Source organism: Camelus dromedarius, chromosome 9 (assembly GCF_036321535.1).
Source record: "Camelus dromedarius isolate mCamDro1 chromosome 9, mCamDro1.pat, whole genome shotgun sequence".
Lineage (NCBI taxonomy): Eukaryota > Metazoa > Chordata > Mammalia > Artiodactyla > Camelidae > Camelus > Camelus dromedarius.
The window spans coordinates 75,489,224-75,517,061 of NC_087444.1; the positions used below are offsets into that span (position 1 = coordinate 75,489,224).

A 27,838-nucleotide genomic window follows, 5' to 3' on the forward strand; every position below is an offset into this window, starting at 1 on the left:
CTTTACACCAGAAACTGACATTGTAAATCAACTATACTACAATTTAAAAAAATTTTTTTAAATAAAACTTATTTTTACACTATGTAGTCTATTAACTGTACAATAGCATTCTGTCTAAAAAATACAATGTACATACCTTAATTCAAAAATACTTTATTGCTAAAAAATCCCAACCATCATTTGAGTCATCATCTTTTTTGCAACAGTAACACCAAAGTTCACTATCTCAGATCACCATAACAAATATAATAATGAAAAAGTTTGAAATACTTTTGAGAATTAGCAAAATGTGACACAGAGACATGAAGTGAGCAAATGCTGTTGGACAATGGCACTGATAGACTTGCTCAAGGCAAGGCTGCCACAAACATTTAATTCTTAAAAAAAAAAAAAAAAAAGCAATACCTGTGAAGCCCAATAAAGTGAAGCCCAACAAGCAAGGTACGCACAGAGAGAATTTATCCTTAGATACTTTCCAAAAGCCACCTCATTAACATAACGGAAGACACTCATTTTATGGCTCTCAACACTTAGGAAATATCCAGGTTTTTAGGCGTTCTCTGCCAAGCTCAACCAACACCTTTGGGCTCCCAGTGCTCCTTTTGCCTCTCTGGGCAGAGGGAGTTGTGGGACGGAAGAGGGCGCAGGATACCTGGATTCCGAGGGTGGGACAATAAATCAGTGTGAAAAATACAGACAAAAGGTACTTTCCAGAATATGCAATGCTATTGTCTCCTAGAAATAGATATATACACCATATTTAATTGGTCCCTTGCCAAGACTAACTTTGAGATTGCCGGATGCCTTCCCTGGCTGTACGGAATGAAGGCTCTTTAAAAATGGCGGCCTCCAGTATCAAAGCCGTATGGGCCCCGCCATGTCGTTCTCCAGACAATCCCTGAAAGAAAGTGAACCGCGGACTAAAAATAAGGGTAATACTCCATAACTATTGGCAGGGAGTGGCTTCAAAGGTTCTAGTGAGCATGCGCGCATCTCAAGCCCCGCCCCAGAAATCCAGGCTGGAATTCAAACCGGAAGTGGCCCAGAGCGGCCATTTCGCTGGTAGTGTCAACTCTCCTAACCCGTCTATCGCCTGCGGGAGGCTAAGGTGATTTGGAATATTAGCAGTGGGGAATCTGTGGGGTCAGTGAGGGGAAATGGGCATGGTGTCAGTGATGTGGGGATTAGGGGACAGGCGAGGGTTGGGGGTCTGTGGAATAAGTGATGCCGGGTCGAGGGAGTGAGTGGTGGAGATCTGTGGGGTGAGTGATGGGGATCTTAGTGGTGGGGGCTTACAGGGGTGAGTGGGGTTTTCTACTGTAAGTTGGATAATTGGCTCCTTAATGTTCACGCTTTGCATATTTTCTGAATGTATGTATTTTTTAACTTAAATTCCAAATGTACTTTATATCAGATTTTCTATTGTTGGCCCGTGAAACTTGCTCATTTGAGGACAGTGAATCTGCGCCTTAAGAAGGCCTTTTGGTAGATGGTGCTGGGAGCCGTTTGGGGAAGTGATCCACTGCTTGGGGGACTGCAGGAGGCAGTGATTGAGTGGGAGCAGAAGCTTCAGGGGTTGGAGGACTTTGAGGGTCCCACTGTAACACACTTAAGGGGGACAGTGATTGAGGGGGAACCTATGAAATCAGTAAAGTGGGGTGCTAAGGGTAGCATCTGGGAACCAGTGAACTGGAGGCCCAGGGGGTCAGTGATGGAGGTTTGTGTGGGTAACTGCTTTCTGGGCAGTGTGTTGGGGTCCTTTGGGAATGGATGAATGGCTCAGTGTTGGCCTCTCCGTGGGCCCCTGTCAATGATTGGCATTTGAGCAGATGGATGATAGTTTCCTACCGGGGTGCATTATTTGGAACCCTATGTTGGGGATTATTTGGGGGTCCTGTGGCAATCACACTTCCTGGAAACATTTATTGGCAATCAGGGCAGTAATGACTTCCAGAGCCTGGTCATGGGTAACTGGGGGGCATTTCGTGACCTTCTTTGGTCTACTCATTGGGGATTTCTAGAGGTCACTGTGCCCATCACTGTATTTTGGTGGGGGGAAGGAAGAAGAAATGGACAGGCAAGAAATGGTAAGTGATTGGGGGGTCCTGGTGTATATCTGCAATTTTCCAGGCCAAGGTGGGGTTCAGTACGTTGAATTTTAAGTTTTATCTTTGTCAGAAAAGGCTGAGCTGTCTACATAATGGACACTGAAATGTCCAGAATCTCAGATTAGGCACATCAGACATGTACAACTTGAAACCTCAGCTCCCTGAAGGCAACAGGAAATGTAAACCATGTTTCTGGAAGCTGACCACGTAGAGGACCACATGGGTTAGTGCCAGCTGTGTGCAGTTTAAGATGAGCCAGACATGGGACTCGGTCCCTGTTCTTCCCTTTGCAGAGTGAGTGACCTTAAGGCAAATGATGTAACAGCACTCAGCCTCAGTTTACTCATCTACAAAATGAGTATGATTATCATCACAATCGTTAGCTGACGGGGGTTGTGTGAAAACTAAACAAGGCACCGGACTCTGCAACCTGCTGTTTTTTATTCAGTGTTCACCATGTGTCAGGCTGGTGCTGAGGGCATGACGAGCCTCATCTCATGTAACTTTCCCACTGCCTTTGATAAATACCTTCCTCTTCATTTTGGAAACTACAGCTAAACTATGATCTTCATCTTCTCACAGTTAAGAGGTGGCAGAGCTGCCATTAAACTTTCATTTAGTCCAAATCTCTTCATCTTTTCTTATCTTTTACCCCAACAGCTAAGTTTTTCTGAGTTTTGTCTACATTCATTGTCTAGCACATGACCTTCACCTTAGGGCCCTCTGAAATCCATATGGAGTGAGTATTAAATGAGTAACTATGTGGTCATTTCCTTTCCAGGGTTTCTTGGTGTCTCTGCAGAACCCACATCACTGAGGCTGCAGGACCTCCCTTCGCTGCCCAGCCTGACTCTTCCCAGCAGCTCAGACTGGAGTCTTCTGATGCCCACTCAGCTGCAAGCTCCGGGGAAAAGTGGAGTTGTCAGCAAGAAAGACCAAGAGCAGAAGCCCAGAGGGGACATGCCTGCTGATACGAATTTGCCCCCGAGACCCCAGGTCTTGGGTCCAGAGGAGAGGGATGGATCGTGTGAGGTAAGCGGGAGCCCCAGGGACAGTTCTGCAGAACTCGAGGGCAGACACAGGAAGCAGCAGATTCTGGACTCCCCTGGTCTGAGACAATCCGGAGTCTCCTGCTGAGAGCAAGCCCACAGAGGGCTGCTGTGTCCTCATCCACAGGCATTGTGTGTAAAAGAGGAAACTGAACTGGCTAGTGGAGAAGAATGTGTTGGAGAAGAGGGTTGTTGGCCTTGGGGCAAAGGAAAAAGAAAAGGTAGCTCCAGCCAGAGGCAGGGAAATGCCAGCTCCTTCCTGCTCTGCCCAGGCGAGGATCCTTCATCCTCAGCTGGGTCTTAGATATTCTCAGCTGGTCCCCACCTGACTCCTCCTTACCTGCCCTGTGGAGATGGGCTCTAGGGTGTCCCTAGAGCGAGAACTGGCTTTTAAGGACCATGTGGTTTTTCTCATTTTAAAAATTGAATAAAAGTGCTAGAGAACAGTGTTTCTAAGTTGCCCACAGATAATTAATATTTGATATTTTGGAATGGGAAAGCAGGATTCTTGGGTATACTCAAGATTTCCTGAAATTACAAGTTATTCTGAATTTCATGATGCTTTATTTGCGTGTTTTAAAATAACAGTGACCCACCCTAAAGTCCTCATCTGCACTTTGTCCTGTCTTTAAAGCCTGTGTATCTTGAAGTACTGGCACATTTTGAGGTTCTGGGGGTTAGGACTTCAGCATGTGGACAGTATCACTGTGCTGTGATAGATTTATACTCAGTTACAGAGGTGTTCTGTTTTTAAAAGGTATATAATGTGCGGTCAGCGATATCCTTGTCAAGCAGTGGATCACCTCCCCCAGTGGCTCCCAGTACCACCTATGAAGGCCCTCTTAAGATGCACATTCATTATCCTCAGATGAGCAAGTTTTATGGGCCAACAATAGAAAATCTGATATTAAAGTACACTTGGAGTTTAAGTTGCAAATATATATAGCCCCTTCTCAGACCCTCAGGTTGACATTTAGCTCTCTGTCATATACTTCTACCCCAGCACACTCGCATGCTGTTCATGCTTCCCTTTCCAAGAGGTGGGTCAGATTTTGAATCGCTTAGCATTCCCTGCAACAGTCACTTCTGTGTGCTTCTCTTTACACAGAACACTTCACTTCTGACACTTATGGTCACCAAATGTGCGGGGATTTTTTCCCGCACCAAGCAGTTCTCTGTGGTACCAGCTGGGTGTTCTGCAATTTAACTCAATTCTGGCACTGTCTACCTGGAGACAGCGTCAGATCCCACAGGCCGAGGGCTCAGTCCTACAAGAGCACCCACCGCCTAGATGCTAATAGCGAGTCTACGTGTCACCTGTGCTTCTGACCTACTGGCTACAAACCAGAGGTTCTCACAACTCCCTCCTTGGGTTCAATTAACTTTTTAAAATTCTATTTTTTATTGAAGTGTAGTTGATTTACCATGTTGGTTGCAGGTATACAGCAAAGTGATTCAGTTATACATATACATACGAATATATTTTTTCTTTTCAGATTCTTTCCCATTATGTTATTACAACAATTTGTATATATCACTGTGCTATACAGTAGGTCCTTGTTGTTTATCTATTTTGTATATAGGAGTTTGCATCTGCTAATCCCAAACTCCTAATTTATCCCTCCCCCATCCTTTCCCCTTTGATAACCATAGTTTATCTTCTATGTCTGTGAGTCTGTTTTGGTTTGTAAATAGAATTTGTATCATTTCTTTTTTAAGATTCTACATATAAATGACATCATATGATATTTGTCTTTCTCTGTCTGACTTACTATGATAACCTCTAAGTCCATCCATGTTGCTGCAAATGGCATTATTTCATTCTTTTTTTATAGCTGAGTAGTATTCCATTGTATAAATATACCACATCTTTATCCAGTCATCTGTCAATGGACCTTTAGGTTCTATGTCTTGGCTATTGTCAGTAGTGCCTCAGTGAACACTGGGGTGCACATATCTTTTCAAATTAGTTTTCTCTGGATATATGCCCAGAGGCATATAAACATAAACCAAGGTTCTCACAACTCCCTTCTTGGGTTCAATTAATTTACTAGAGCAGCTCACAGAACTCAGGAAACCAGTTTACTTCACTAGATTACTAGCTGATTACAAAGGGTAATTAAAGGACGTAATATCAACAGCCAGATGAAGATACACCAAGCGTGATCCAGAACAAAGGAGTTTCTGTCACAGGGCCTAGCCAGGTAAGAATCCACCGGATTGGAGATACACGAAATGTAACCAACATTCAACTCACGAATCACTCGGTTTACTGCACACAATTAGCACACGACACAGCTTAGTCAGAGTCGGGAGAAGGTGGGTCGGGGGGAAGGAGTCTGGGAAGCACGTGTCTCAGCAGTGGTCCCCAGTCTGACGACAGGGCTCACAACAAGCCTGAGTGGGAAGTCGCCCTCTGCTCTGGCGGCATCCATCTAGAACGGCTCTCAGCACCAGGGAGTCAGGTCCGCCACAGAAGAGCCATCAAGTCGCTTGGTGATCCATTCTAAGTTTGTCAGTAGGATGTAATGGTTCCACCCCAGGGGATCTTGTCTCTCTCACTCCCTCCTGTTCCAGTGAGGTCTTTCCAAGGACACGGCCAAATTCCTTATCTCAAGTTAACACTCCTAGTTTTCCACTCTTAAGCACTCTCGGCCCTATACTGGATGTTTCACAGCAGCTCATATGGACATTCACATTGGCCACTGTGACTGCACTTTGAACTTCTTAACATAGCTTAAATCCCATGAGTCTCACACAGATGAGTAGGAAGTATAACAGAAGTCACATCATAACAGAGCTTCTGTCCCCGTGGAGTTTAGGCCCAGCACAGTGGCATGTGGAAGCCTTCTGGTTCACCAACCTGGAAGTTCTTTGAGCCCTGTCCTGTTGGGGTTTCATGGAGGCTTCGTTACATAGCCATGACTGACTCATTGGCCATTCACTAATGATTCAATGGCTAGCCCTTCTCAAAAGGTCAGGGGGTGGGACTGAAAGTTCCAACCTTCTGATTACAAGGTTGGTTCCTCTAGTGACCAGCCACCATCCTGAGGTGCTTTCCAAAAGTCAATTCATTAACATAGCAAAAGGCACCTTTATTGCTTTACCAGGAATTCCAAGGGTTTTAGGAGCTTGGTGCCAGAGACAGTGATGAAGGCCAAATTTTTTAACTCCCCCCAAATACAATATGAAACAGGTAGTGGGAAGCCATCTATAGCATGGCAAACAAAAAAATCTTTAAAAATGTGTCCTTATATGTAATTGCTCCGTTCACCAATGATGACTGATCCACTTGGAGCTGGGGTTGGTTGTTACAGGGATCAGTGTCATTTGAGGACGTGACCATGGACTTCAGCAGGGAGGAGTGGCAGCAACTGGACCCTGCCCAGAGACGCCTGTACCAGGACGTGATGCTGGAGATCTACAGCCACCTCTTCTCAGTGGGTGAGCGCCCCGACCCGGGGCTCCTGAACGGGCCTCCTTGAGGAGAATGCCCTTCTTTGTGGCATGCACTTTACCTTCGGTTTGTCCCAATCTGTTCATTCCTTTTGGGCATCCTTGAGTGTTACTCTGTTCCTGGGCACAGATGTTGACTTTTGATATTCCAATGAAAGCTTCATGGAATGGCCTGGAAAGCCCAAGACCACATCCAAAGGCAATATCCTTTCTAATACCCAGGGTATCACATTCCCAGCCCAGAGATCATTGTCAGGATGGGAAAAGGAAAGGAGCCATGGATGGGGGAGGCCGACCTCCCACAGCACAGGTGTCCAGGTGAGTGACTGTTAGCCTGAAAACTGCAGATACCTTCGAGGGGCCATTATTCAGCCTACCACACTTACCCATTCCCCTGGCGGTGGATACTTGGCTCACCTCATACTCCTAGTTTCTACAGCTAATGCTGCCATGTGTTATTCTGTAAATGTCCTGTGGGGACCAACGTAAGAATTTCTCAGAGGTGAATACTCAGGAGTGGGACTGCCTGCTCACTGGATATGAGTACACTTAATCTGGCTAAGTAAATCATAAGCTCTTCAGGTGGGCTGCACAGTCTATGCTCCGCTGTGGGAATGTGGGGGAATGCACGGGGAGCCACACTGCTATATCTTGCTTGCCAACACTTAATAGTTAACCCAACTTCTCATTTATGACCCACCTCATGACAGCTGCTTCATGTTTTAATTTCATTTTTCTAATAACTAAATAGAGCATCTCATTGTGTATCTGCTATCTAACTGGATCTCCCATCTTAGGGTAACACTGAAGTGTTCCAAGCACAGTTAGGGGAGGCTGGGCTAAGCTATGATGCTCAGTAGGTTAGGTGTATTAAATGCACTTTTGATTTACAGTAGTTTCGTCTCACGATGGGCTTATCAGGACATAACCCCATTGTAAGCCAAGGAAGCACCGCCCTCTGAGCCCTCCTTCGAGCTCTGGCTCTTCACAGATCTGCCCTATGACACCCTCGTCTGTTTTACCCTGTGGTTGTCCTACTAGGTCTGGGCAGCTTGACTACCTACACAGGTGGGGTCAGGTTGCCTTTGTTCAAATCTAGCGTTCCCAGCCATGAGCAAAGTGAGTTTGGCTGATTACCGAATGGTTCTGTGTTTCCTTTTCTTCACATGAAAAGCAGGAATAGTAAGTAGTTACCTCAGGGGGCTGTTGTGAGGACTGAACGAGCCTGTGCGTGCATCACACAGAGCATGGCCTGGAGGATGCTAAGTGCTGTCTAGACAAGGGCGGGACATATAACAAGGGCTGTGTTTTCTCGCATCATCACCATCAGCACCGCCACCGCTGTATGACTCAGCACTTTCCCTCAATCAGCTTCATGCAACTCCTCCTCTATCCTTTGCCAGCTGTTCACTGTATCTTTTTCTCCTTGAAGGGGAGTTGGGGCTTGAAAGCCCACAACAGGAAAGTTCTGAAAAAGCTTCACTTCACAGTGATGCAGCCAGTAAGGTCACAAGAGATGGTGCACAGTGGTTCGTTCTGGAAGAACTGTGGGAAGGGGCTGACCAAACAAAGGCGCATCAGGGGAGTCGAAATAAACCTCCCCACCAGGGGGCTTTCCTCAACAAGGAGAAACTGAATACAGAGAGGGATTGTGACTGTAAGGACCCCAGAAAAGTCATCCTTGTGAGGCTCCACCTTGACGCTTCACGAAGAAGACCTCATAAACGTTGCTCACTTGCAAAAAGCTTGAAGCCTCACCTAGAAATAGATCGTCAGAATCAAAGCAATACCACAGAACACTCTGATGAGGCTGTTGGATCTGGTCAGCTACTCATCCATAGCTCTTCCGAGGCTGGCTGCGAGAGAACTCACACAGGAGAGGACTTCTGCGAAGGTAATCGAGGTGCGAGAGTCTTCAACCATAAACAGTCGCTCACACGACATCAAATTCATGCTCGGGAGAAACCAGACAGGTGTCCTGAATGTGGGAGGGACTTCACCCAGAAGTCACACCTCCTTGAGCAACCAAGATTCCACAGTGTAGAAAACCTCCAGGAATGCAGTCGGTGTGGAAAAGCCTTCCCTCTACAACCAAAACTTGGTGTATATGTGACAGGTCATACAGGTAACATACCACATATATGTAAGGAATGTGGAAAAGTCTTCGTTCAGAGGGCAGAACTGATTACACACCAGAAAATTCACACCAGAAAGAAGTCCCATAAATGCCATGAGTGTGGAAAGGCCTTTTCCCAGATATTATCTCTCTTCAGACATCAGCGAACGCATACTCGAGAAAAACTCTATGAATGCAGTGAATGTGGAAAAGGCTTCTCCCAGAATTCAACCCTCAGCATACATCAGAGAATTCATACTGGTGAGCGACAGTACGTATGCAGCGAATGTGGGAAGGCCTTCACCCAAAAGTCAACCCTCAGCTTGCACCAGAGAATCCATTCAGGGGAGAAGTCCTATGTGTGTATCGAATGCGGCCAGGCCTTTATCCAGAGGGCACACCTGATCGTGCATCAGAGAAGTCACACGGGAGAGAAACCTTATCAGTGCCACAACTGTGGGAAGTCCTTCATTTCCAAGTCACAACTCGATATACATCATCGAATCCATACCGGGGAGAAACCTTATGAATGTAGTGACTGTGGAAAAACCTTCACCCAAAAGTCACACCTCAATATACACCACAAAATCCACACTGGAGAAAGACACCACGTGTGCCATGAGTGTGGGAAGGCCTTCAACCAGAAGTCAATACTCAGCATGCATCAGCGGACTCACACTGGAGAGAAGCCTTACAAATGCAGTGACTGTGGGAAGGCCTTTACTTCCAAGTCACAATTCAAAGAACATCAGCGAATTCACACCGGAGAGAAACCCTACATATGCCCTGCGTGTGGGAAGGCTTTCAACGGGCGGTCCAATTTCCATAAACATCAGCTGACCCACACTAGAGAGAGAACTTTTGCCTGTTACAAATGTGGGAACACCTTCATCCAGAAATCGGAGTTGACTGCCCATCAGAGAACTCACGTTGGAGAGAAACCTTATGAATGCTGTGACTGTGGGAAAACCTTCAGTAAGAAGCCACAACTCAAAGTGCATCAACGAATTCACACAGGAGAGAGACCTTATGCATGTTCCAAATGTGGGAACACCTTCAACAACAGATCAAATTTTAATAAACACCAAACAACTCATACCAGGGGTAAACCTCACAAAAGCAGTTATTCTGTGACAAGCTTTACGCAGAAATCAATTCCTACTATGCCTCAGCATATACGTAAGTGAAACAAACTCTCTGGATTTCTTGAAGAAAAAAATCTTACAAAAGTCAGATTTAATTGTATGCTACAGAATTCATGCTTCAGAAAAACTCTAGGAATGCATTGCATGCCACCAAATTATACATTATTATATGTGAGGGAAATTACTCAGACAAGAACTTTTAAGAATGAGTGGAAATGCCCATAATAATACTAGTCTCATTAAAAATTATAAAATTCGTGTAATATAATTTCTCCCTCCCCTTCAAAGAAATAAAAAAAAAAGTAAAGCAAAATGGAATTGGACTTAACTCTGAATGACTGACTCTCATTTACTAGTGAAAAATGGAAGGTTCTGAAAATGTGCTTATTTCCAAAAAGATGTAGCTGACCTCTACCTATGCTACTGTGGGTTGGCAAAAGTGACTGATGTGTGAGCCAAAAGAAAAGCTGTCAGAAATTGCTGTCAGAGGACGTGTTTGTTCTCAATAGTTGAAACTGACAGGGTCTCATAAGATCCACAACTAGACATGTGACCATTAAATTTTTTTTTTGAATTATAAAATTCATCTGGGGAAGAAAACTCTTAACACACTGAGAAAAAAGAATGTGGTACAAAACAGACTGTTCCCAGATTTACAGGAAAGTATGTGGCAAATTATATTCATGATATAAACCCTACTTAATGTGGGGTATCAATATTTCTAAAAGGCCAGGGAACTGAACAGTGACTGGGCAGTATTATGTATATGTGTGTATCTGTATGTATATGTATGTCTGTGTATTTACATCTTCAAGTCAGCATATATATTTATATGCATATATACACACACCCCCTCAGTTCTGTAGTGTTTGCTACAGAATTCACTGCATAACAGGAAGTGTGGCTCAATTTTTTATATACATATATAAAAAAATTTATATATATATTTATATATATATACACACACACACACATTTATTGAGGTGTGATTAACAAATAAAAATTGTAAATGTTTGGGTTGTACAATGTGTATATTATACACATATTTTAAAAGCACCTAATATAATTATCAAATTTATTCCCTATTTACATCCTGAGATTGCAGTCAGTAGTTATTAATTTCTGTATGTCTATAGGCATGTGAATGTACTTTTTTTTTTTCCATAAATGCGTAAATGGGATTCTGGTCTTTAAGGTGTAGTTTTTCTCTTCTTTCCTGACTGGTTCAGCTCTGCCCTCCCCTTTCCACCTCCACTATCTGTGGATAACCAGTGTCAGCCTTTCAGTATGGACTCTTCCGTATTTTTATGCAGGCTCCAGGTCATACACACCAGGAGTCAGTAAACTGACCATCAGCCAGATCTGGTCGGCCACCTGTTTCGTTAAATAAAGTCTTACTGGAACACAGCCACGTTCATCTGTTCATGTGTTGTCTGTGGCTGCTTTTGTGCTCCAGTGGCAGGGCTGAGCTGCCGTGGCAAAGGCCATTCGGCTGCAATCTGAAAACATTTCCTCTCTGGCCTTTATGGAAGAAGTCTGCCAGTACTTGTTATCCACACACACTCACTACTATGCTCATAATCAGACACCCATTGAGGTATTCCTTCCTCTTTGTTTTATAAATATTAGATCATCTCACACGTGTGCACTGGTTCTTTTCACTCCACAACACGGCTGTTCAGTGACTGCAGTGATATTCGATCATGTGGACATGCTGTAATTTACTCAACCATCCTCACATTTTAAAAAATTATTCATCCCCCCCCCCTTTTCTGCTGCAAGAAAGTAGAACAGCATAATCTGTAAGTGGACAGGCCTGGGAGCCAGGTTCCTGTGCTTGATTTTACATCCATCAGGCAAGACATCTGTCCTGGTTTTCAAAAGGAAGATGACAGAAGGGCTACCCAACAAGTCCTTGTGAGAAGTCAACAGGTGGGCGTGTGTTAAGCACTTTGAACTGCATAGAGAGGCCCAGAGCTTGGCGAATTTGAATGGGGCCCCATGTAACTGAATGAATGGAAACGGAAGGATGGGGCGTGGGGTGGCAGAGAGGAGTGAATAAAGTAAACCCTCCTTTAATAAGAGGGCTGAGTGGGAGGCCTGCCCTGCAGCCCGGGTCTCAGGGATTCCCTTCTGGCCTTCAGATACCCTTCAGCCTGGCCCTGGGGCTCCTGGGGCTGAGAAGCTGATGTCCACGGTGAGGTTGGTGTAGAGGGGCTGCAGCTCCTTGGAGAGCAGCCTGTAGCTCAGCGAGTTCATGCTATCGTGCCACCACCTGCGGCGGATCGGGGCCAGAAGCCCAGGGCTGGAAGGAGATGCAGGACGGGCTGCCACGTGAGCCTGGGGATCAGGGACAGGCCTAGAATCCTCCCACCCCCCCACCCCACCCCTGCCCCAACTCTGACTCACCTCTGGGGGCTCTGCTTGTGGCTGGGGTACTGCCCCTCCTCCAGCATGTGGTAGCGGCCAAAGAGCAGGTGGGGCCGGGAGAGGAGCATCCCGCTGAGCTTCACCCTTACAGAGGGGAGGGCAGGGAGGCCGGATGCCTGTCTCCTCTGATAGGATCCCCATGCCGTGCCCAGCGCCCAGCCCCTCAGGCTGGAGCGGCTTGTGTCTCCCTCAATCCAAAATAGGGGGTGTTCCCTATTAGCCAAGGGCAGCCAGTGTCCCCCCAGCCATGGAGGGACCAGCAGCTCCCTGTGCTGGGCTCCCTGGAGCAGGGCCCCCTACCTGGCAGCGATCTCATTGTCCTCCTGATCCCAGCCCCAGTACGTGTTGGGGAAACCGTTTATCCTCAGGTAGTGAATGGGGCGCAGAGCAAACACCCCTCCAAGATAGCCTTGGTAGGGCAGCCTGGAGAGGCAGACAGGGTTGGAAGCACAGGGAATTCCTACCAATGGGCCCTAGCCCCTTCCTGGCTGGAGTCTCCAAGCTTTATTTCTGGGTAAGCCCTTCTCCACTCACCTCTGTGACAACCTCTGCCCTGACCCCCAGATGTCCTCCTGCCTGATCCTGGGGTAGTCCTTCCCCTGACCCTTGAGATGGCCCCTCATCGGATCCTGAGCTATCCCCTCCCTGAAGCATCTGACAGGCCCATCTCCTGACGCCATCAATAGCCCTTGCTGATCCCCAGTTAGCCCCTCTTTTCGTAAGTTCCCCTTTTGTGACCTCAGTTCACAACCTTGCTGCCTACCACTTTATTAACAGCATCCTGACTCCCGCGCTGACAAGCAATCCCACTCCCACGTGACACCCACATCCAAGAGGAAGGCTCTTCACCATCCCAAGGCCTTTCCCAACATCCCCTCTCTGCCTCCGCCACAGGGATCAGGGGCCTGGACCAAACAGATGGGCAGGGCAAGGTCCGGGGAGGGCAGGCCAAGGCGAACAGTCCCTTCCTCCACCTACTTGTAGTTGAACTTGTCAATGGCCACGGACACATGGGCAGGGAAGACGTCACAGACGTAGCGGTTGCGGTCGTCCTCCGGGAGGAGGTTCACATCGTGGAAGAAGACACAGTCCCAGTCCTCCTCCTGCATGGCCTCCCAGAACCCCACATTGCGCAGCTTGCCCCGGTTGAAGGGGCTGTTGTTCACCTGGGGTGGACACAGGTGTTCGGTGCTGCCTTCACCACACCTGCCAGGCCCGTCCTCTCTCACCTTTTCAAGAGCCATTCTGCCTGGAACCCCTCCTTATTCCCACAGTGGAGATGGAAAACCCAGACTTGCCCAGGAAGACGCAGTTCAAAAGTTCCCTTCGCTGGGAAGCTTTCCTTGGGTCCCCCCACCCGCATCCTAGGCAGTCAGTATCTTCAGCCTCTCAGGTCTCCCTCCTCAGCCATTCTCAAGGTTCTCAAGGATCATCACCTTCAAGAGGCCATCTGAGGGAGGCAGAGGTCAGGAGTGATTGGGGACCAGCTGTGTCTCTATCTGTTTCTGCTCCTTCTAGACAAAGACTAGGTCTGATGCCCAGGACAGGATTTACCTCTCCCCTTCTTCCTCTATCATCATTATCTCCTTCATCACTACCTTAACCATAACCACCACCACTTACCATTAACATGATGTTCATTACCAGCACTACCACCGTCATCACTATCACTGTCTGCACCATCTTCAACATCAGCGTAGTCACCTACCCTCCATCGTCACTATTACCAACATCACCGTCATCACCACCACCACCACTGCCATTGTCACAGTCACCACCACTATCGTTATGATCACCATCATCATTACTATATCGTGTATTGAGCACCTACTATGTGCCAGGCACTGGCCTCACTGCTTTACATTCATTAACTCAGTGAATCATTGTCTCATGAATGAGAAAACAATGGCACGTGGTTATACTGAGTAACCGTGTTGGACTGCTGGCTGGCTGGATGGATGATTGGTCCCACCCTCAGGCCACACAGGTAGTAACGGGCAAGACCAAGATTCAAACAGCATCTGACCCCCCCCGCTCAGTGCTTTAATTTACCCCTTAGGTTAACTGTCCAATCTGACCAGCCCCGGTTTCAGAGAGACCTGGACTCAGTGGGATTGAGCCTTTCCCTCGGACAGCTATTCAAGCTGATCCCAGACTAGGCCAGCCAAGACCAAACCTACAGCCCCTGGCTCTAATTTCCCCCAATCCAAGTTCTTCTTGACTCATCAATCCAGCCCCCTGGATACTCTCTGGCCCAGATACTCTCAGCTCAGTGAGTGACAACTCCAGCCCTGACTCTCCACGGTCAGGCTCAGACCCGCCTGCCCTCCCGGCCCTGCCCCTCCGCACCGCCGCCGCACCTGGTTCACCACGTAGACGGCATAGTGCAGCTGCTGGCGCTGCAGGAAGGGGTGCAGGTGGAAGAGCAGCTGCTGCAGCTGCTGGCCTTGCCCGCAGTAGGGCACCACGACCGCCGTGTGCTGCTCTGTCCAGCAGTCGGGTGGCCGGTACTGGCCTCCCAGCTCCACCAGTGGGTTCTTCTCCACCACCTGCTCCATCGTCAGGTTCTCTGGGATCAGCACCTTCAAAGGACCATCTGAGAGAGGCACAGGCCAGGGACGGTCAGGGATCTACCCTAGACACCCCACAAGCCAGATGTCCCGGGTGGAATCATGTCCCACCCCCAAAGGCGTGTCCACCCAGAATTTCAGTATGTGACCTTACTGGGAGATAGGGACTTCACAGATACTATGCAGGTTGAAATGTGGTCATACTGGATCAGGGTGGGCCCTCAATCCAATGGCTGATGTCCTTCCAAGAAGGCCACGTGAAGACCCAGGGAGAAGGTGGCCATGGAGGCAAAAACTTAAGCAGTGTGCCTACAAGCTAAGGATGGCCAGGGATTGCCACCAACCACCAGAAGCTTGGACAGAGGCATGGGCTGGCTTCTCTCCCAGAGCTTCCAGAAGGAGCCAACCCTTGACAACACCTTGGTTTCTGACTTGTGGCCTCCAGGACTTTGAGAGGGTCAATTTCTGTTGTTTTAAGCCCCCAGTTTGCAGCGCTTTGTTAGGGCAGCCCTAGGGGACTCACATGCCAGTACGACGGGCTCTGAGTTTCCCCCTTTTGAGCTTCTTGGCTCAAAAATGTCCTGCCCTCCTGGGGTCTTCGCTCCACCTCTCAGTACCTCCTCTGATCCTTCCCTCATCTCTCCCCAGCCTCCCATGCTTCTCTCTGCCCTCCCTCAGCAAGCTCATCACCTCCTGCTGCTTCTCCTCCTGTGGACTCTGATGGTCCTAAGTCTGCCTCCTGAGCTCCAACCCCAACCTAACACAAGACACCCCAGATGTCTCCTCCTGGGTGGGTCTCAGGCCACTCTCTCCCTGCATCTTAGATCCGCCTCCTCCTCACTTTCCTCTCTCACTGAGGGCCCACCGTCCACTTATCCCCTGGCGTGCCTCCTCTTTCTGCGGCAAACCATCTTTTTCCCCAAGATGGCCACAACACTCTTACCCAACAGGCCCTTCAGCCAATGTGACCTTGACACTCTTCCTATTGAGAGGTGAGTCTCTGTCCCTGCCCCTTAAAGCTGAGTGGGCTTTTACAACTGTTCCAATGAACGGGGTATGGGAGACGTGACGTTACGTGACTTTTGAGACTAGATCGTAAAAGGCCACTAGGCCAATGCCTCGTTTACACGAATACTTGCTCTTGAAGCCTTCAGCTCTGAGGCCACCATGCTGTGAAGAAGCCCAGCTAGCCCACACAGAGAGGCCCTAAGATCCCATGGAGAAAGCCAGGTGCTGGCGGCTTCCGCCCGCCGCTGCTCTAGCTCCACCCTCATTTCACCGCAACTGCATGAAAAACCTGGACTGCAACTGTCCAGCTGCGCCCACCCCCAAATTTCTGACCCCCATGCACTTTGAGTTAATGATTGTTTAAAGACACCAAGTTTGGAGGTGGTTCATTTTGATGCAGCACTAGATAACCAGCACCCCCTCCGTTGCCCCACCCCGCCCCAGTCACCAAGCCCACTGCCTTGTGCTTCCAGGTCCTGCCCTCCTCCTCAGGGATTCCTGCTGGCTCCCCGAAGCCTGAGGTGGGGCTGGGGGTGTAAGAGGCCGCTACAGGCTTACTGATGTAGGGCGAGATGATGGGACAGTTGGGCAGATCCTCGTCACTGATGTCCAGGGGGTGGATCTGGCTGAGGTTGGAGTACACGTCCTGGTAAGGGATTCCTACAGAGGAGACCTGAACCAGAAAAGGCAGCTCTTCTCCATCCTCTGGCTTGTCTTGTATTAGGGAGCGCAGGAAAGAGGTGAAGCTACGGCGGTGGTGGCTTTGGTAGAGCAATGCCCCCATCAGCAGCATCTGTACCCCCAGAAACAACAGGAGCCCCCTCTGCTGTTCCATTCTGGGAAAGGAAACAGAAGGTCATTGGTCCCATCTTGCAAATGTCTCACGTTTGCCCCAGGTGGCTCGGTCCCAGTTTCCTGAGCCCATCCCACAGCGACACTACACAGAGGGGAGACTGGCGAGAGAGACTTGCCGAGGCCACCCAGGGCCACGCCACCTGTGTGGGGGACCAGTCTCATGCACATCCCCTGCTCAGCTCTCCTGCCTCTGGTCACACTGGACGCCAGCTGGGCTGCTCCCCTGGGAAAGTGAGCCAACCTCTCTAAGGCTCGACATCCTTGTCTGTAAAATGGGGCTTATGGCTGGACCAGGCAGTGTGCATGGGGCAGGGTGCAACATGGACTGGGCACGAGCCCAGGACTGGGCCAGGTTCTCTCATACCTCCAGCACCCCGTGTAGAAGGGACCTACCCCGCCCCTGTTCATCCCGGTGCCTCCCCTCCCCCACCACAAGCGCCACGTAGCCCCTCATGGCTTCCACAGCGTCTGTGTCTCCCTCTGCCACCATCTGGGCATCCTGGATTAGGACTGCCTGTGTCAACCTCCCCCCCCAGACAAGGGGGTTACTGAGAGCAGGGTTCAAGACTGACTCAGCTCTAGGTCCCTGGCACTTCCCAGCACAGGCAGCCCCATGAAATGAATGGATGGATGGATGGATGGATGAGATGCTATTCACCACCCAATAAACTCCTGCTCATCCATCAAGAGCCATCACAAGTGCTCCGCGTCTAGGGAGTTTCCTCCAAGTCCTTCACTCCCCTCTACACTGTCAGGGCTCTCCTAGTCCCTGGTATCTCGGCTGCCATAGCTCTGGTCATCACACCTGGATTGATCCCAGTCCAGCTGGCTTTCTCCCTCAACAGCCCTCAGCACGACTCATCTCTGGGCCCCAGCATCACCCAGCACCAGGGCTGAGCATTCATGCATTTGATTCACCCAGATTTACTAAGCACCCACTTCGTGCCAGGCATTATAGTGGGAACCCAGGAAGCAGCCGGACACAAAGTGAACAAAAACCTCTGCTCCCCCATGAAACCTACACCCTGGTGGAGAAGACAGACAAGAAAATAGGTAATTTCAGAGAGCAACTGAAGCCTGTAAATAAACAGAGTAGCTTTGTTTTTTGTCTACTTGATTAGTTGCTGACAGAGATCTACTACAATGTCACAGTGCTGCTAGAATGTGTCCATTTCTTCTTGTCCTCCTGTTAACTTTAGTTTTACCTCTTTGGGGACTATGTTGTGAGCTGCATCTGGGTTTAGAACTGCTTTGTCATACTGGTTATTCCTTTTTCATTTGTGATGACACTTCATTACTGATCGTGCCTTTTGACTCAAAATCTGCTTTGTTTGGTGGTTAATGCGGCTAAACTTAGACTTCTTTGAGTTATTTTCCTGGTATATCTTTCCCCATACTTTAACTTTTCACATTTTCTGAGTCTTTATTCATTTGACATGGGTCTCATGTATACAGCATGTAACATCTTTTTTCTTAACTTTCCTAGTGATAAACTATTTTTCCCCCAACAAATCTTAAAAACATATTTCTTAACAATTTCCACCAATCTAAAACAACACTAAGCTTTCAGGTTTTATTAACTAATACATTCCACAAAAGGAATCCTGACATTAATCAAATACTCCCCTCGTGCTGGTCTACCTCATACTCAAAGCCACTGAGGCCCAAAGTCGCTCAGGTGTGAGAAAAGAGCATGAATTTGAGCCCAGGCCTCTGCGTGCGACTGTGAGGGAGTCAGTCACTGCCTGCCTGACAGTATTCTGGGGGTCAAGGGTGGGAGAGGTCAGGGAAGGCTTCCCCGAAGAGGCGGCATTCTGGTTAGGTCCTGAAGGATGAGTAGCTATTCAGCCCCCATGCAAAGTGGGGGGAGGGCGTTCTGGGCAGAGATGGAGGCACCAGCACTTGGCATGCTTAAGTCATGGCGGTAATGGTAGCTAATGTCTACGGAGTGCTTCTCGTGGCCTGTTCTAAGCACCCAGTAAGTATCTCTTCTCAACCCCAGAACCACCAACATTTGGGGCAGGTTATTTCTTTGCTGTAAGTGCTGTTCCGTGTGTTCAAGGTTTAGTATCATTGCTGGCCTCTATCTACTGGATGCCAGTTCCCCGCTCCATCTCCAGTGGTGGCAACCAAAAATGTCTCTGCCAAATGTCCCCTGGGGGTCAAACTCACCCCAGGTTGAGAACCAGCGCTCTAATCCTATGAGGGCTGTACTAGTGTATCTCCATCTTACAGGTGAGGAAGCGGAACTTGTCCACGCTTACACAACTAGAATGGTTGTCCCACGATCTGAACCAGGCTGCCTCCATCTTTGACCACCACATCCCATGGCAATCGTTTCCCGCCTGAGCTTAGTGTTGACTGGGGTGTGGGTAACAGGAGGAGACAAGGATGGAGAGGTAAGCTAGGAGCAGCTGAGGAAGGACCTTCAATATCTCACCTGCTCTGTACCCGGTCTTGTGCTCAGTGTTGCCAGGGAACCCAGGTTCAAATCCAACCAGACTCCTCCCTCAAGAAGCACCCAACCCAAAGAGACCCTGAAACAGACACAGACAGCCACAACCCAAGGTGACAGGGCCTCTGACAAAGTGAGGGACCAGGGGCATGGCAGTCCAGAGGTGGCTGGTTAATCCAGTACAGGGGAGGAGGGGTCCTGTGGCTTCTAGGGGGAACACCCTCCAAGTGGCCACCTGGATGAGAAACAGCTATCACTGCGGTGGGAGGAGAGGTGAGGGATGGAGTCTTCAGGAAGAGGAGACAGCACGTGCAAACATCTGGCAGAAAAAGTTACTTCTCTGGCAAATGTGAGGACATGCCGGCGATTCAGGGGTGAGAGATGAGGCTGCAAAGCCATCAGGGGCCAGGTCACAGACACCAGGATGAGGGACTCGACCTTTACTCTGTGACTAACGAGAAGTTGCAGATAGCCACCTGCCGTCTCTGGAAGCCCCCAACACCAACTCAGCCTTTCCCCCTAGAATACTAAGTTCCTGTGTTTACAACACATGAATCTGAAACTGTTCACAAAGCAGCCACGAGAAACTTCTGCCCAGACTGTGCCAGTTTGTTGATGAACGTGGCCACTAAGGATCAGAACTGGTCCAGTTCTCAACACTGCCAATTACTGCTGCCCCCAGGAGGTGACATAAAGAACCAGAACACTGCCCACCCCCAACTCTTTTTACAGCACTTACAAAGCACCAAGCACTGTTCTTAATGCTTTACATACATTAAATCATTTAGTTCTTCCAACAACTGCTACCATGATCCCTACTGAACAGATGAGGACAGAAGAGCTCAGTCACTCCAGGTCACACAATTAAGCACATGGCACACGGAGTCACCCAGGCAGGCTGGTTTTCACAGCCTCTTTTTTTCACTGATGCACAGATTAGGACAAAATTTCTTTTTACTAACTTCTCACTCAAAAAATTACGACAGTGGTGTGGAAATCTGTTTAAATACTTATAATAAATTTGCAAAGTGGGAGACTAAAACCAACAAAGAAACACCTCAACGTGTCTATTAGTTCTGCAGTAAAAAGCAAAGGTACAGCAGAACACCACATACACCAGGGTTCCCAGCCTGAGCACTATCTTTATTTGGGGCCAGATGTTTCTTGGCTGTGGGAGGCCATCCTGTGCACAATGTTTACCGGCATCCCTGGCCTCTGCCTGCCAGAACACCAGTCACACCCTTCCCCATGCACCCCAGTTGTGACAACCACAAATGTCTCCAGACATTGCGAGGTGTCCTCTGGGGGACAAACTCACCCCCAGCTGAGAACTGCCTTAGACTATCTGTAGGTTGCCTGAGGTCTTAAAACCCCCAACTCACAGCTTGCTTTCATAGGAAACTTAGGCCTGGCCCGGAAAAGGCAGCCATGCCTGATTATGAGAATTAAATGAGATGAAAATTATAGAAGTTTATGTTTTGGTCAATAAACACTTTCCTGTTAACATCTTTATTTTCACACGCACCGTGAGGCAGGTCCCACTTTACAGAGGAGGAACTTGCAATGGAGCAAGGGAAGGGCAGAATTGGTGCCTGGCACATGCTAACTCCTCATTAAGAATTGTTGTTTCTCTCCCTGTCCTGGTTAGCAGCACCTGTAACCTCTGGGCTCCGGCAGCGCCTGACATCTGGAACCTCCACACCAAGCTTTGTCTTCCCTACTTCCCCAATCTGGCACACCTGCGTAATGACCAGGGTTCAACCAATAGGTTCAGACACCCAAACGTCCCCCATCACCAGCCTCTCAAGGGCTTTACAGAACTGGGAGACAAAAGGATCTCAGAAACTAACACGCAGGAGAGGGAGCAGTTTGGGGGCTGGAAGGAGGCTGAGAGCTTGGGCCAGCTGACTCTTGGGAAGGTGCTCTGTTTTTTGGTTTGGGGGACTTATGCCCCAGGGAATCCACCACCTCACGGGTCTCGCCTGCCCTCCATCCCGAGCTCTGCCTTAAGTTCACCAGGCAGGACAGGATGCGTGCGCATAACTGCTCACCGCGTTCGTGCCCCGACCCGGTGCACGAGTACAGAACCACAAACCGCCGTCTACCGGCTCCGCGCACGTATAACGCCCCCAGCCCGCACGGCGGGGGCCCCCGACCTGGGCGCACACCCAGTCCCACGCCTGCCGGGGCGCGCGCAAGAGCCCAAACTGCATCCCCCGGCGACGCGGCCCAATCCCTGGAAGCGGCCCAGCGCCCTCGCCACCTCTCCTTTTCGCACCCCGATCCCCTTCTCGCCCCACCTGGACGCCTCTCCACCCCTACCACTAACTCAATCCTGCGCCCATAAGAGCAAAAAGTCTGAATAAGCCGCACTGTGACCAGTAGAAGGTACTACACAAAAATCACACGCCTCACCTGCTCTTGCGCAGGCGCACACAGGACACGAACCGGACTGGCATGGAGCACTCTGGGAGCCGTGGGCGGAGCCAGAGACGCCACCGCAAGGATCGCAGGGAGTTGTAGGCCCACCGTCTCCGGAAACAGTTAGCGTCTTCCAACCGTACCGCCGCCGCACTGGCACCTGGGAGTCGTCGGCGGGTAGACCCAAAGCCTTCTGGGAGTCGTAGTTCTTTTACCCACTTCCGCGTTTTCTCGGAGCCTGGACTGTCCAGCCCGGGTTCTGCTCAGGTGAGTGCCTCCTTCCGCAGCAGGCCCATCTCCGCCCTTTGTAGCGCTGCCGTGGAGGAGCTGATGGTCTCCATATTTTCTCTCCCACGCATTCGGTAGGCATCCCTGGGGAGATGGTACTCCCCTCAGTGATCCCCCAAAGCCTATCTACCGGCGGCCCTCCAGGCAGGAGTGCCCTAAGCAGCTGCTGTCCCCGCTGACCCGCTTTCGACTCTGCGGCCGGGTCTCACTCCTTGATTTCACCTCAAACCTGGGTGCGGTGAGAGCGCACCCTCTTCCGTCCTGATTATAACCTCGAGTGGTCAGGGGTGGCCTGGGGAGCGATCAGGCGGCCGTGGAAGCCCAGAGGAGGCGCCAAACCCAGCCCAGGGATCAGGAAAGACTTGCAAAGCAAAGGATCTCAAATCTACCATGCCCAAACGAAATTCCAGATTCTCTACCCTAAACTTAACCCCTCTCCCAATATTTCCCCATTCTTCTCTAACTCCCATTTCCTCTCTACTAAATGGTCCCACTAACTTCCAAATGTTCAAGCCCAAAAAACTTGGGAGTTGTCCCGAGTCCTCTGTTACTCTCATCCACTGCCCTCCCCCAAGACTTGTGAGAGTCCTATCTGCTCTATCTCCAGAAGAGATCCAGAATCTGACCACTCCTCTCCAATTCCACTGCCTCCACTCTGCTCCGAGCGACCACTGTTGCTCACCTGGGTCAGTGCAGGAGCCTCCTCGCTGGTCTGCCAATGCCACCCTCCTCTCTTTATTCACACTCAGCCCAAGGAATCCTGTTAAATAAAATCCTGTCACTACGTAGCTTAAAACCGTCCAATGGTTCCTATTTCATTCAGAATAAAGTCCAAGCCCCTGATCCTCTCTGGTCTTCAACCACAACACACTTTCTACCCAATGAACAAAGACAGGACCTGCCTGTCCTTCAGGTCCTTTGCATTTGCTATTAACTTTGTCTGCAACATTCTTGTCACCTTAATACCCGACTCTTCCTCCTCCTGGCCTCAGCTCAGAGGATAATTCCTTCGTATTACTCCCTATATTTGGGAAGTAATATCAGCTCCTCCACTAGAAATTAGTGCCTGTAACCCTTCCTGTTTTGTTCACAGCTGTGTCCCCAGTGCCCAGTAAAATGTTGGACACATAGGAGACAGTGAGTGGATATTGCTTAATGAACTAATGAGTGAATGAAAGCTTAAGCTGAGACTTGAAGGTTCTAGGCCTGCACAGTGCTGGTACAAGAGTGTTCCAGACAATGGGTTTACTCTGGGCGCTATCAAGACAGCCTCCCCGGAGGCAAGGACCCTACGATCCTAAAACCACGTGTAACTCTCCTCCTCTCTCTCCCCATCCAGGAGAAGCCTACCCTTTCCGCCTCGCCCGGACCCCGAGATGCCAGCCCCACAGTGCGCCTCCTGCAACAAGGCGCGCGCCGCCCTCCGCCGCCCGCGCTTGGGCCAGGCGCTGTGCGGCACCTGCTTCTGCGCCGCCTTCGAGGCCGAGGTGCTGCACACAGTGGTCGCGGGCCGCCTGCTGCCGCCCGGCGCCGTGGTGGCCGTGGGCGCCTCGGGCGGCAAGGACTCCACGGTACTGGCGCACGTGCTGCGCGAGCTGGCCCCGCGCCTGGGCATCTCGCTGCGCCTCGTGGCCGTGGACGAGGGCATCGGCGGCTACCGGGACGCGGCGCTGGCGGCCGTGCGGCGCCAGGCGGCGCGCTGGGAGCTCCCGCTCACCGTCGTGGCCTACGCAGACCTCTTCGGGGGCTGGACGATGGACGCCGTGGCCCGCAGCACAGCCGGCTCCGGCCGCAGCCGCTCCTGCTGCACCTTCTGCGGGGTGCTGCGGCGCCGGGCGCTGGAAGAAGGGGCGCGCCTCGTGGGAGCCACGCACGTTGTGACAGGTGAGCGCAGGCGCCGTAGCAGGAGGAGCGTATGGGAAGGAACGGGCGCATGCGCGGGCGAGGGGCGGAAACCGCAAGGGAATTGGGGCGCAGGCCTAAGAAGTGGTAAAGGAGACTGCGAGTGTCCTAGGGGAAGAAACGAGCAGGAAAAAGGGGATATGCGCATGCTCCAGCGTAGGGCGGGAGCCCCACCCCCCATGGTTCATACCCTGAGGGACAGAATGGGTTGTGTTAGGGATGGGGCCAGCTAGGGTATCTAAAAGACTTTGGTTCTTGGCCACCAACCTGGTGTACACAGATTGGTGAGGAGGGCTGGAGAAGAGGGTGGGAGTTAGTCTCTGGGGATTAAGTTTTTGATTATTTACTTATTTTTAATTGCCTCTAGTACTCTTGATCTCATGGTCCCCAAATATCTCTTCAGAATCCTTCTCTGTCTCTGTAAAGTATCTCTCCACCTCTTACCTCCTTTTTCTTGTTGGCATCTCTTCTCTTCGATAACTCTTTTATTCTCTCACTCTCATCCATCCCTTCAGCAAACAACTACTGGTTTCTAATATATGCCAGATCCAAGCTGTAGCCATAGCAAATTCTTAACCTCTTTACCTCTATTTTCTCATCTTTAAAATGAGAATATTAATGGTTTCTGGCTCATGCATTTGTTATGACAGATGAGTTGGTAGGAATAAAGTATATGTGTGTATATATACACTATTATCTGTACTGTAATTTACAGATTACATATAGTGTATATATTAATATATAGTAGGTATTACACATATATATTGTATATGCTATCATCATCATCATGCTAGGGCTGAGAAAATATGCACTAGACAGAAATAAGCCCATACCTCTGCACAATTCAAATATGAAATAATAAATGATTATAAGTGGTACTGAAAAAAAATTACATAGACTGTGTGAGCAAAATATGACATGCAGAGAGGGATCAAGGAGGTTTTTTGAGATCTGAAGGCTCAGGGTGAGGAGGCAGTGGGCATAGGGGAGGTTGCTCCAGGCAGAGAGAACCATCTATGCAGAGGCCAGTTTGAGATGCCCCAAGAAGGAAGTGGGGTGTGGTGTCAGGCCCTAGCAGTGGGCGGGGCTTGGCTCCAGGGGCCCCTATGGCCATGAGGAGTTAACACCTGACCTGATCCTTTGAGTAGCGGGGAAAGCAGTGGACATGACCTAAGGACTCTGACTTTGAGAAGTTCACCTTAGCAGTGGTGAGGAGTCTGAGTCGGAGGGGCGAGGGCAGAACAAAGGAAATGAGCTTGGAGGGAGGCAGCTGAGGTGGTCCAGGTGAGAGAGGACGGTTGTGACAATCAATGCATTTTTAAAATGATGTGTAAATATTCACTTACCTTCTCCCTGGTCTCTGTAAACAAAGATAACACAAAAACACTGCAGTCTGTGTAGTCAAAGGCGCTTGTGTCAACAACTATGAGTTTTTCTATGGCTGCTGTAACAAATTACCACCAATTGAGTGGCTTAAAACAACACAGATTTACTAGCTGGCAGTTCTGGGGGTTAGAAGCCAGGCAAGTGTCTCCGTGGGATCAAGGTGTTGCAGGGTGACATTCCTTCTGAAGAGTCTACGGGAGAATCTGTTTTCTTGCCTCTTCTGGTGTTTAGAGGCTACCCTCGTTCCTTGGCCCCTTCCTCCAGCTTCAAAGCCAGCAGCTTCGGGCTGAATCCGTCCCACCTTTCGTCATCTGCACTTGTGTCAGTCCCCACGTCTCCCATCCTGATTCTCCCATTTTAAGGACCCTTGTCATTACATAGGGCCTGCCTGGATAATCCAGGCTGCTTTTTTTTAATCTTAAGGTCAGCTGATTGGTAACCCTCATTGTGTCTGCAACCTTTATACCCTTTGCCATGTGACCCAACATATTGGGGTGAGGGTGGGGGTGTGAATTCTGCTTACCACAACAATCCCCTGTACAATCTCCATTCAATGCCATTTTGACTTTTTTAAAAAAATAATTTTCATTTATTTATTTATTGGGGGAGGGGGTAATTAGGCTTATTTATTTATTTATTCAATGGAGGTACTGGGGATTGAACCCAGGACCTTGTGTGTGCTAAGCACGTGCCCTACACGGAGCTATATCTTCCCTCCCATTTTGACTTCTGAAGTACACTTCCAAGTGGGGCTGAAATAATATTTGTAGCTGAAAGCACTTGTACTCACGACATGAAACGGGGCCTGGTTTGCAATAAGTGGGGGGCAAAGGGGGGCTTCCCAGGTTGCTCCACGGGAGCCTGGGTGGGGTCCCCCCTCGTTCCTCGCCGCGCCCCCCGCCTCACCTGCCCCGCGTCTCTCCCCCTCGCAGGACACAACGCCGACGACATGGCGGAGACCGTGCTCATGAACTTCCTGCGGGGCGACGCGGGCCGCCTGGCGCGGGGCGGGGGCCTGGGCTCGCCGGGCGAGGGGGGCGCGCTGCCGCGCTGCCGCCCGCTGCAGCTGGCCTCGCAGAAGGAGGTGGTGCTGTACGCGCACTTCCGCCGCCTCGACTACTTCTCCGAGGAGTGCGTGTACGCGCCCGAGGCCTTCCGCGGCCACGCGCGCGACCTGCTCAAGCGGCTGGAGGCGGCGCGGCCGTCGGCGGTGCTGGACCTCGTGCACTCGGCCGAGCGCCTGGCGCTGGCCCCGGCCGCGCGGCCCCCGCCGCCCGGCGCCTGCGCCCGCTGCGGGGCGCTGGCCAGCCGCGCGCTCTGCCAGGCCTGCGCCCTCCTGGACGGCCTGAACCGCGGCCGGCCCCGCCTGGCCATCGGCAAGGGCCGCCGGGGGCTGGACGAGGACGGGCCGCCGCGGGAGGCGGAGCCGGAGCCGTCCGGACCCCCGGCCTCCGAGCCGGTCCCCGCCTTCTAGAGACGCCAGTTCTCCGCGGGGATCCGACGCCGTGGGAGCGCGGGGCCGCCTGCAGATGACACTGTGGATAAACCTGAGTTACTTTGGCCTCCGGCTTCGGTGCGAGGTGGGGAGGGAAACGGGAACTGCAACCTGTGACCCTGCAGAAACTGGGGCGCTGGGCTCCTGGGGCGGGGGAGGCGCCTGGGGGCCGGGTCTCCTGAGTCTCAGGGAGGAGAGGACTGAACAGCTTCCCACTCCTGAGCGAGTGGGAGTTAGGGGGCTGCTTGCCTGCACGGCTGTGGGGTTCTGGGCATGCTCGGATAGTCCTAACCCTTCTTGAGCGCCTACTGTGTGCCTGATGTTTCATGTTTGCCAGCAGTGGGATAAGCAAACCACTTAACTTGATGGACACACGTCAGTTACAGTAATCATGATGCTTCTCTGTGAGCACCCCGCATACTGCAGGCGCTGCACCATCCCAGTTCATCTGCACCAGGATCTCACTGGCTGTAGCCTGAGGCCCATAACTGGCCTGAGGTCCCCTTGCTGGAGAGGGACCAAACCAGGGGCTTACACCCAGGTCTGCCCGGAGCTCTTTAAGATAGTGAATTTAGTCCTTCCTTCTCCCACCCCACCCCCTACCCCCAACTGAATCTCTCCTGATGTCTCCCTGTGATGGGTGGGGAGCAGCTGGGGGGTTCCCCAGACCCCAGATTCTGGAGGCAGAGCTGGGTAAGCCTGGGTTAGTGAGTTAACCTCGCTAGTCTTCCATTTCCTCCTCTAAAAATGGAATCAAAGCATTACTGTAAATATTTGATAAATTGTTCAATAAATAGTGTCCGACTTGTTCGTATTAAAGTTTGGCCATCAGGGGGCTCTGGGTTTCAGGGTTGCTGCCCTGCTGGTCCAGGCAGCTGTGAGGCCCAGAAGCTTCTCGATGACCCCTGGGGAGACTTGATGTTCTCTGTCCCATCTCCAAGCTTTGCTGGTCCCTTGTCAGGAGTGCCCTCCTTTCCCATCTTCCGGCACACATCCTCCAGGATCCTCCTACAAGCCTCCCTGATTCTCTCCCCCAACAGTGTCCAACCAGGGATTTAGGATGCTCCCAAACCCCAGCCCCTGGGTCCTGCCCTCACTATGTGACCATTCAGCCCTTTTGGCTCTTGCTATCCCTAATCAGACTGAACTTTGAA

General features: G+C 50.4%; 3 protein-coding genes across 8 annotated transcripts in view; 2 read left to right on the forward strand and 1 right to left on the reverse strand.

Moving 5' to 3' along the window:
- The window catches only part of LOC135318412 (sialic acid-binding Ig-like lectin 6), a 37,395-nt gene extending 15,677 nt beyond the window's left edge, over nt 1-21,718 (reverse strand). For 2 of the 5 annotated variants that reach the window (XM_010999906.3, XM_010999904.3), the window contains exons 1-6: nt 21,608-21,718; nt 16,441-16,718; nt 14,665-14,900; nt 13,283-13,470; nt 12,605-12,727; nt 12,284-12,388 (exon numbers count right to left, since the gene is read on the reverse strand). In XM_010999906.3, coding sequence (XP_010998208.2) covers nt 12,284-12,388; nt 12,605-12,727; nt 13,283-13,470; nt 14,665-14,900; nt 16,441-16,718; nt 21,608-21,651 — 974 coding nt within the window. In that variant the 5' untranslated portion in view covers nt 21,652-21,718. Of the gene's footprint in view, nt 1-12,283; nt 12,389-12,604; nt 12,728-13,282; nt 13,471-14,664; nt 14,901-16,440; nt 16,719-21,607 lie in introns of those variants that run through there. The other 3 variants (XM_064489707.1, XM_064489710.1, XM_064489709.1) reach the window with 3 other exon arrangements.
- On the forward strand, nt 1,038-11,622 carry ZNF175 (zinc finger protein 175). The gene is made up of 5 exons (XM_031457066.2): nt 1,038-1,108; nt 2,890-3,140; nt 6,475-6,601; nt 6,836-6,931; nt 8,046-11,622. Exons 2-5 carry the CDS (start codon nt 2,991-2,993, stop codon nt 9,914-9,916), a joined length of 2,244 nt encoding a protein of 747 aa, XP_031312926.1. The 5' UTR covers nt 1,038-1,108; nt 2,890-2,990; the 3' UTR covers nt 9,917-11,622.
- Nucleotides 21,719-21,804: 86 nt separating the features above from the next.
- LOC116154983 (cytoplasmic tRNA 2-thiolation protein 1-like) lies at nt 21,805-27,503 on the forward strand. 2 transcript variants are annotated; one of them, XM_064489814.1, is made up of 3 exons: nt 21,805-21,880; nt 23,241-23,785; nt 26,122-27,503. In XM_064489814.1, exons 2-3 carry the CDS (start codon nt 23,278-23,280, stop codon nt 26,661-26,663), a joined length of 1,050 nt encoding a protein of 349 aa, XP_064345884.1. In that variant the 5' UTR covers nt 21,805-21,880; nt 23,241-23,277; the 3' UTR covers nt 26,664-27,503. The 2 variants fall into 2 exon arrangements, with proteins under 2 accessions (XP_064345884.1, XP_064345883.1); XM_064489813.1 differs by lacking the exon at nt 21,805-21,880 and adding an exon at nt 21,882-21,975.
- The last annotated feature ends 335 nt before the right edge of the window (nt 27,504-27,838 follow it).

Bases quoted from the DNA above. Each gene is read 5' to 3' on its own strand.
- LOC116154983 (XM_064489813.1), top strand. From the start codon at position 21,944: ATGGTCTCCATATTTTCTCTCCCACGCATTCG. The intron at 21,976-23,240 runs GTAGGCATCCCT...CTCCCCATCCAG, and splicing joins TTTTCTCTCCCACGCATTCG to GAGAAGCCTACCCTTTCCGC. The intron at 23,786-26,121 runs GTGAGCGCAGGC...TCCCCCTCGCAG, and splicing joins AGCCACGCACGTTGTGACAG to GACACAACGCCGACGACATG.
- ZNF175 (XM_031457066.2), top strand. From the start codon at position 2,991: ATGCCCACTCAGCTGCAAGCTCCGGGGAAAAGTGGAGTTGTCAGCAAG. The intron at 3,141-6,474 runs GTAAGCGGGAGC...TGGTTGTTACAG, and splicing joins AGAGGGATGGATCGTGTGAG to GGATCAGTGTCATTTGAGGA. The intron at 6,932-8,045 runs GTGAGTGACTGT...TTCTCCTTGAAG, and splicing joins CCCACAGCACAGGTGTCCAG to GGGAGTTGGGGCTTGAAAGC.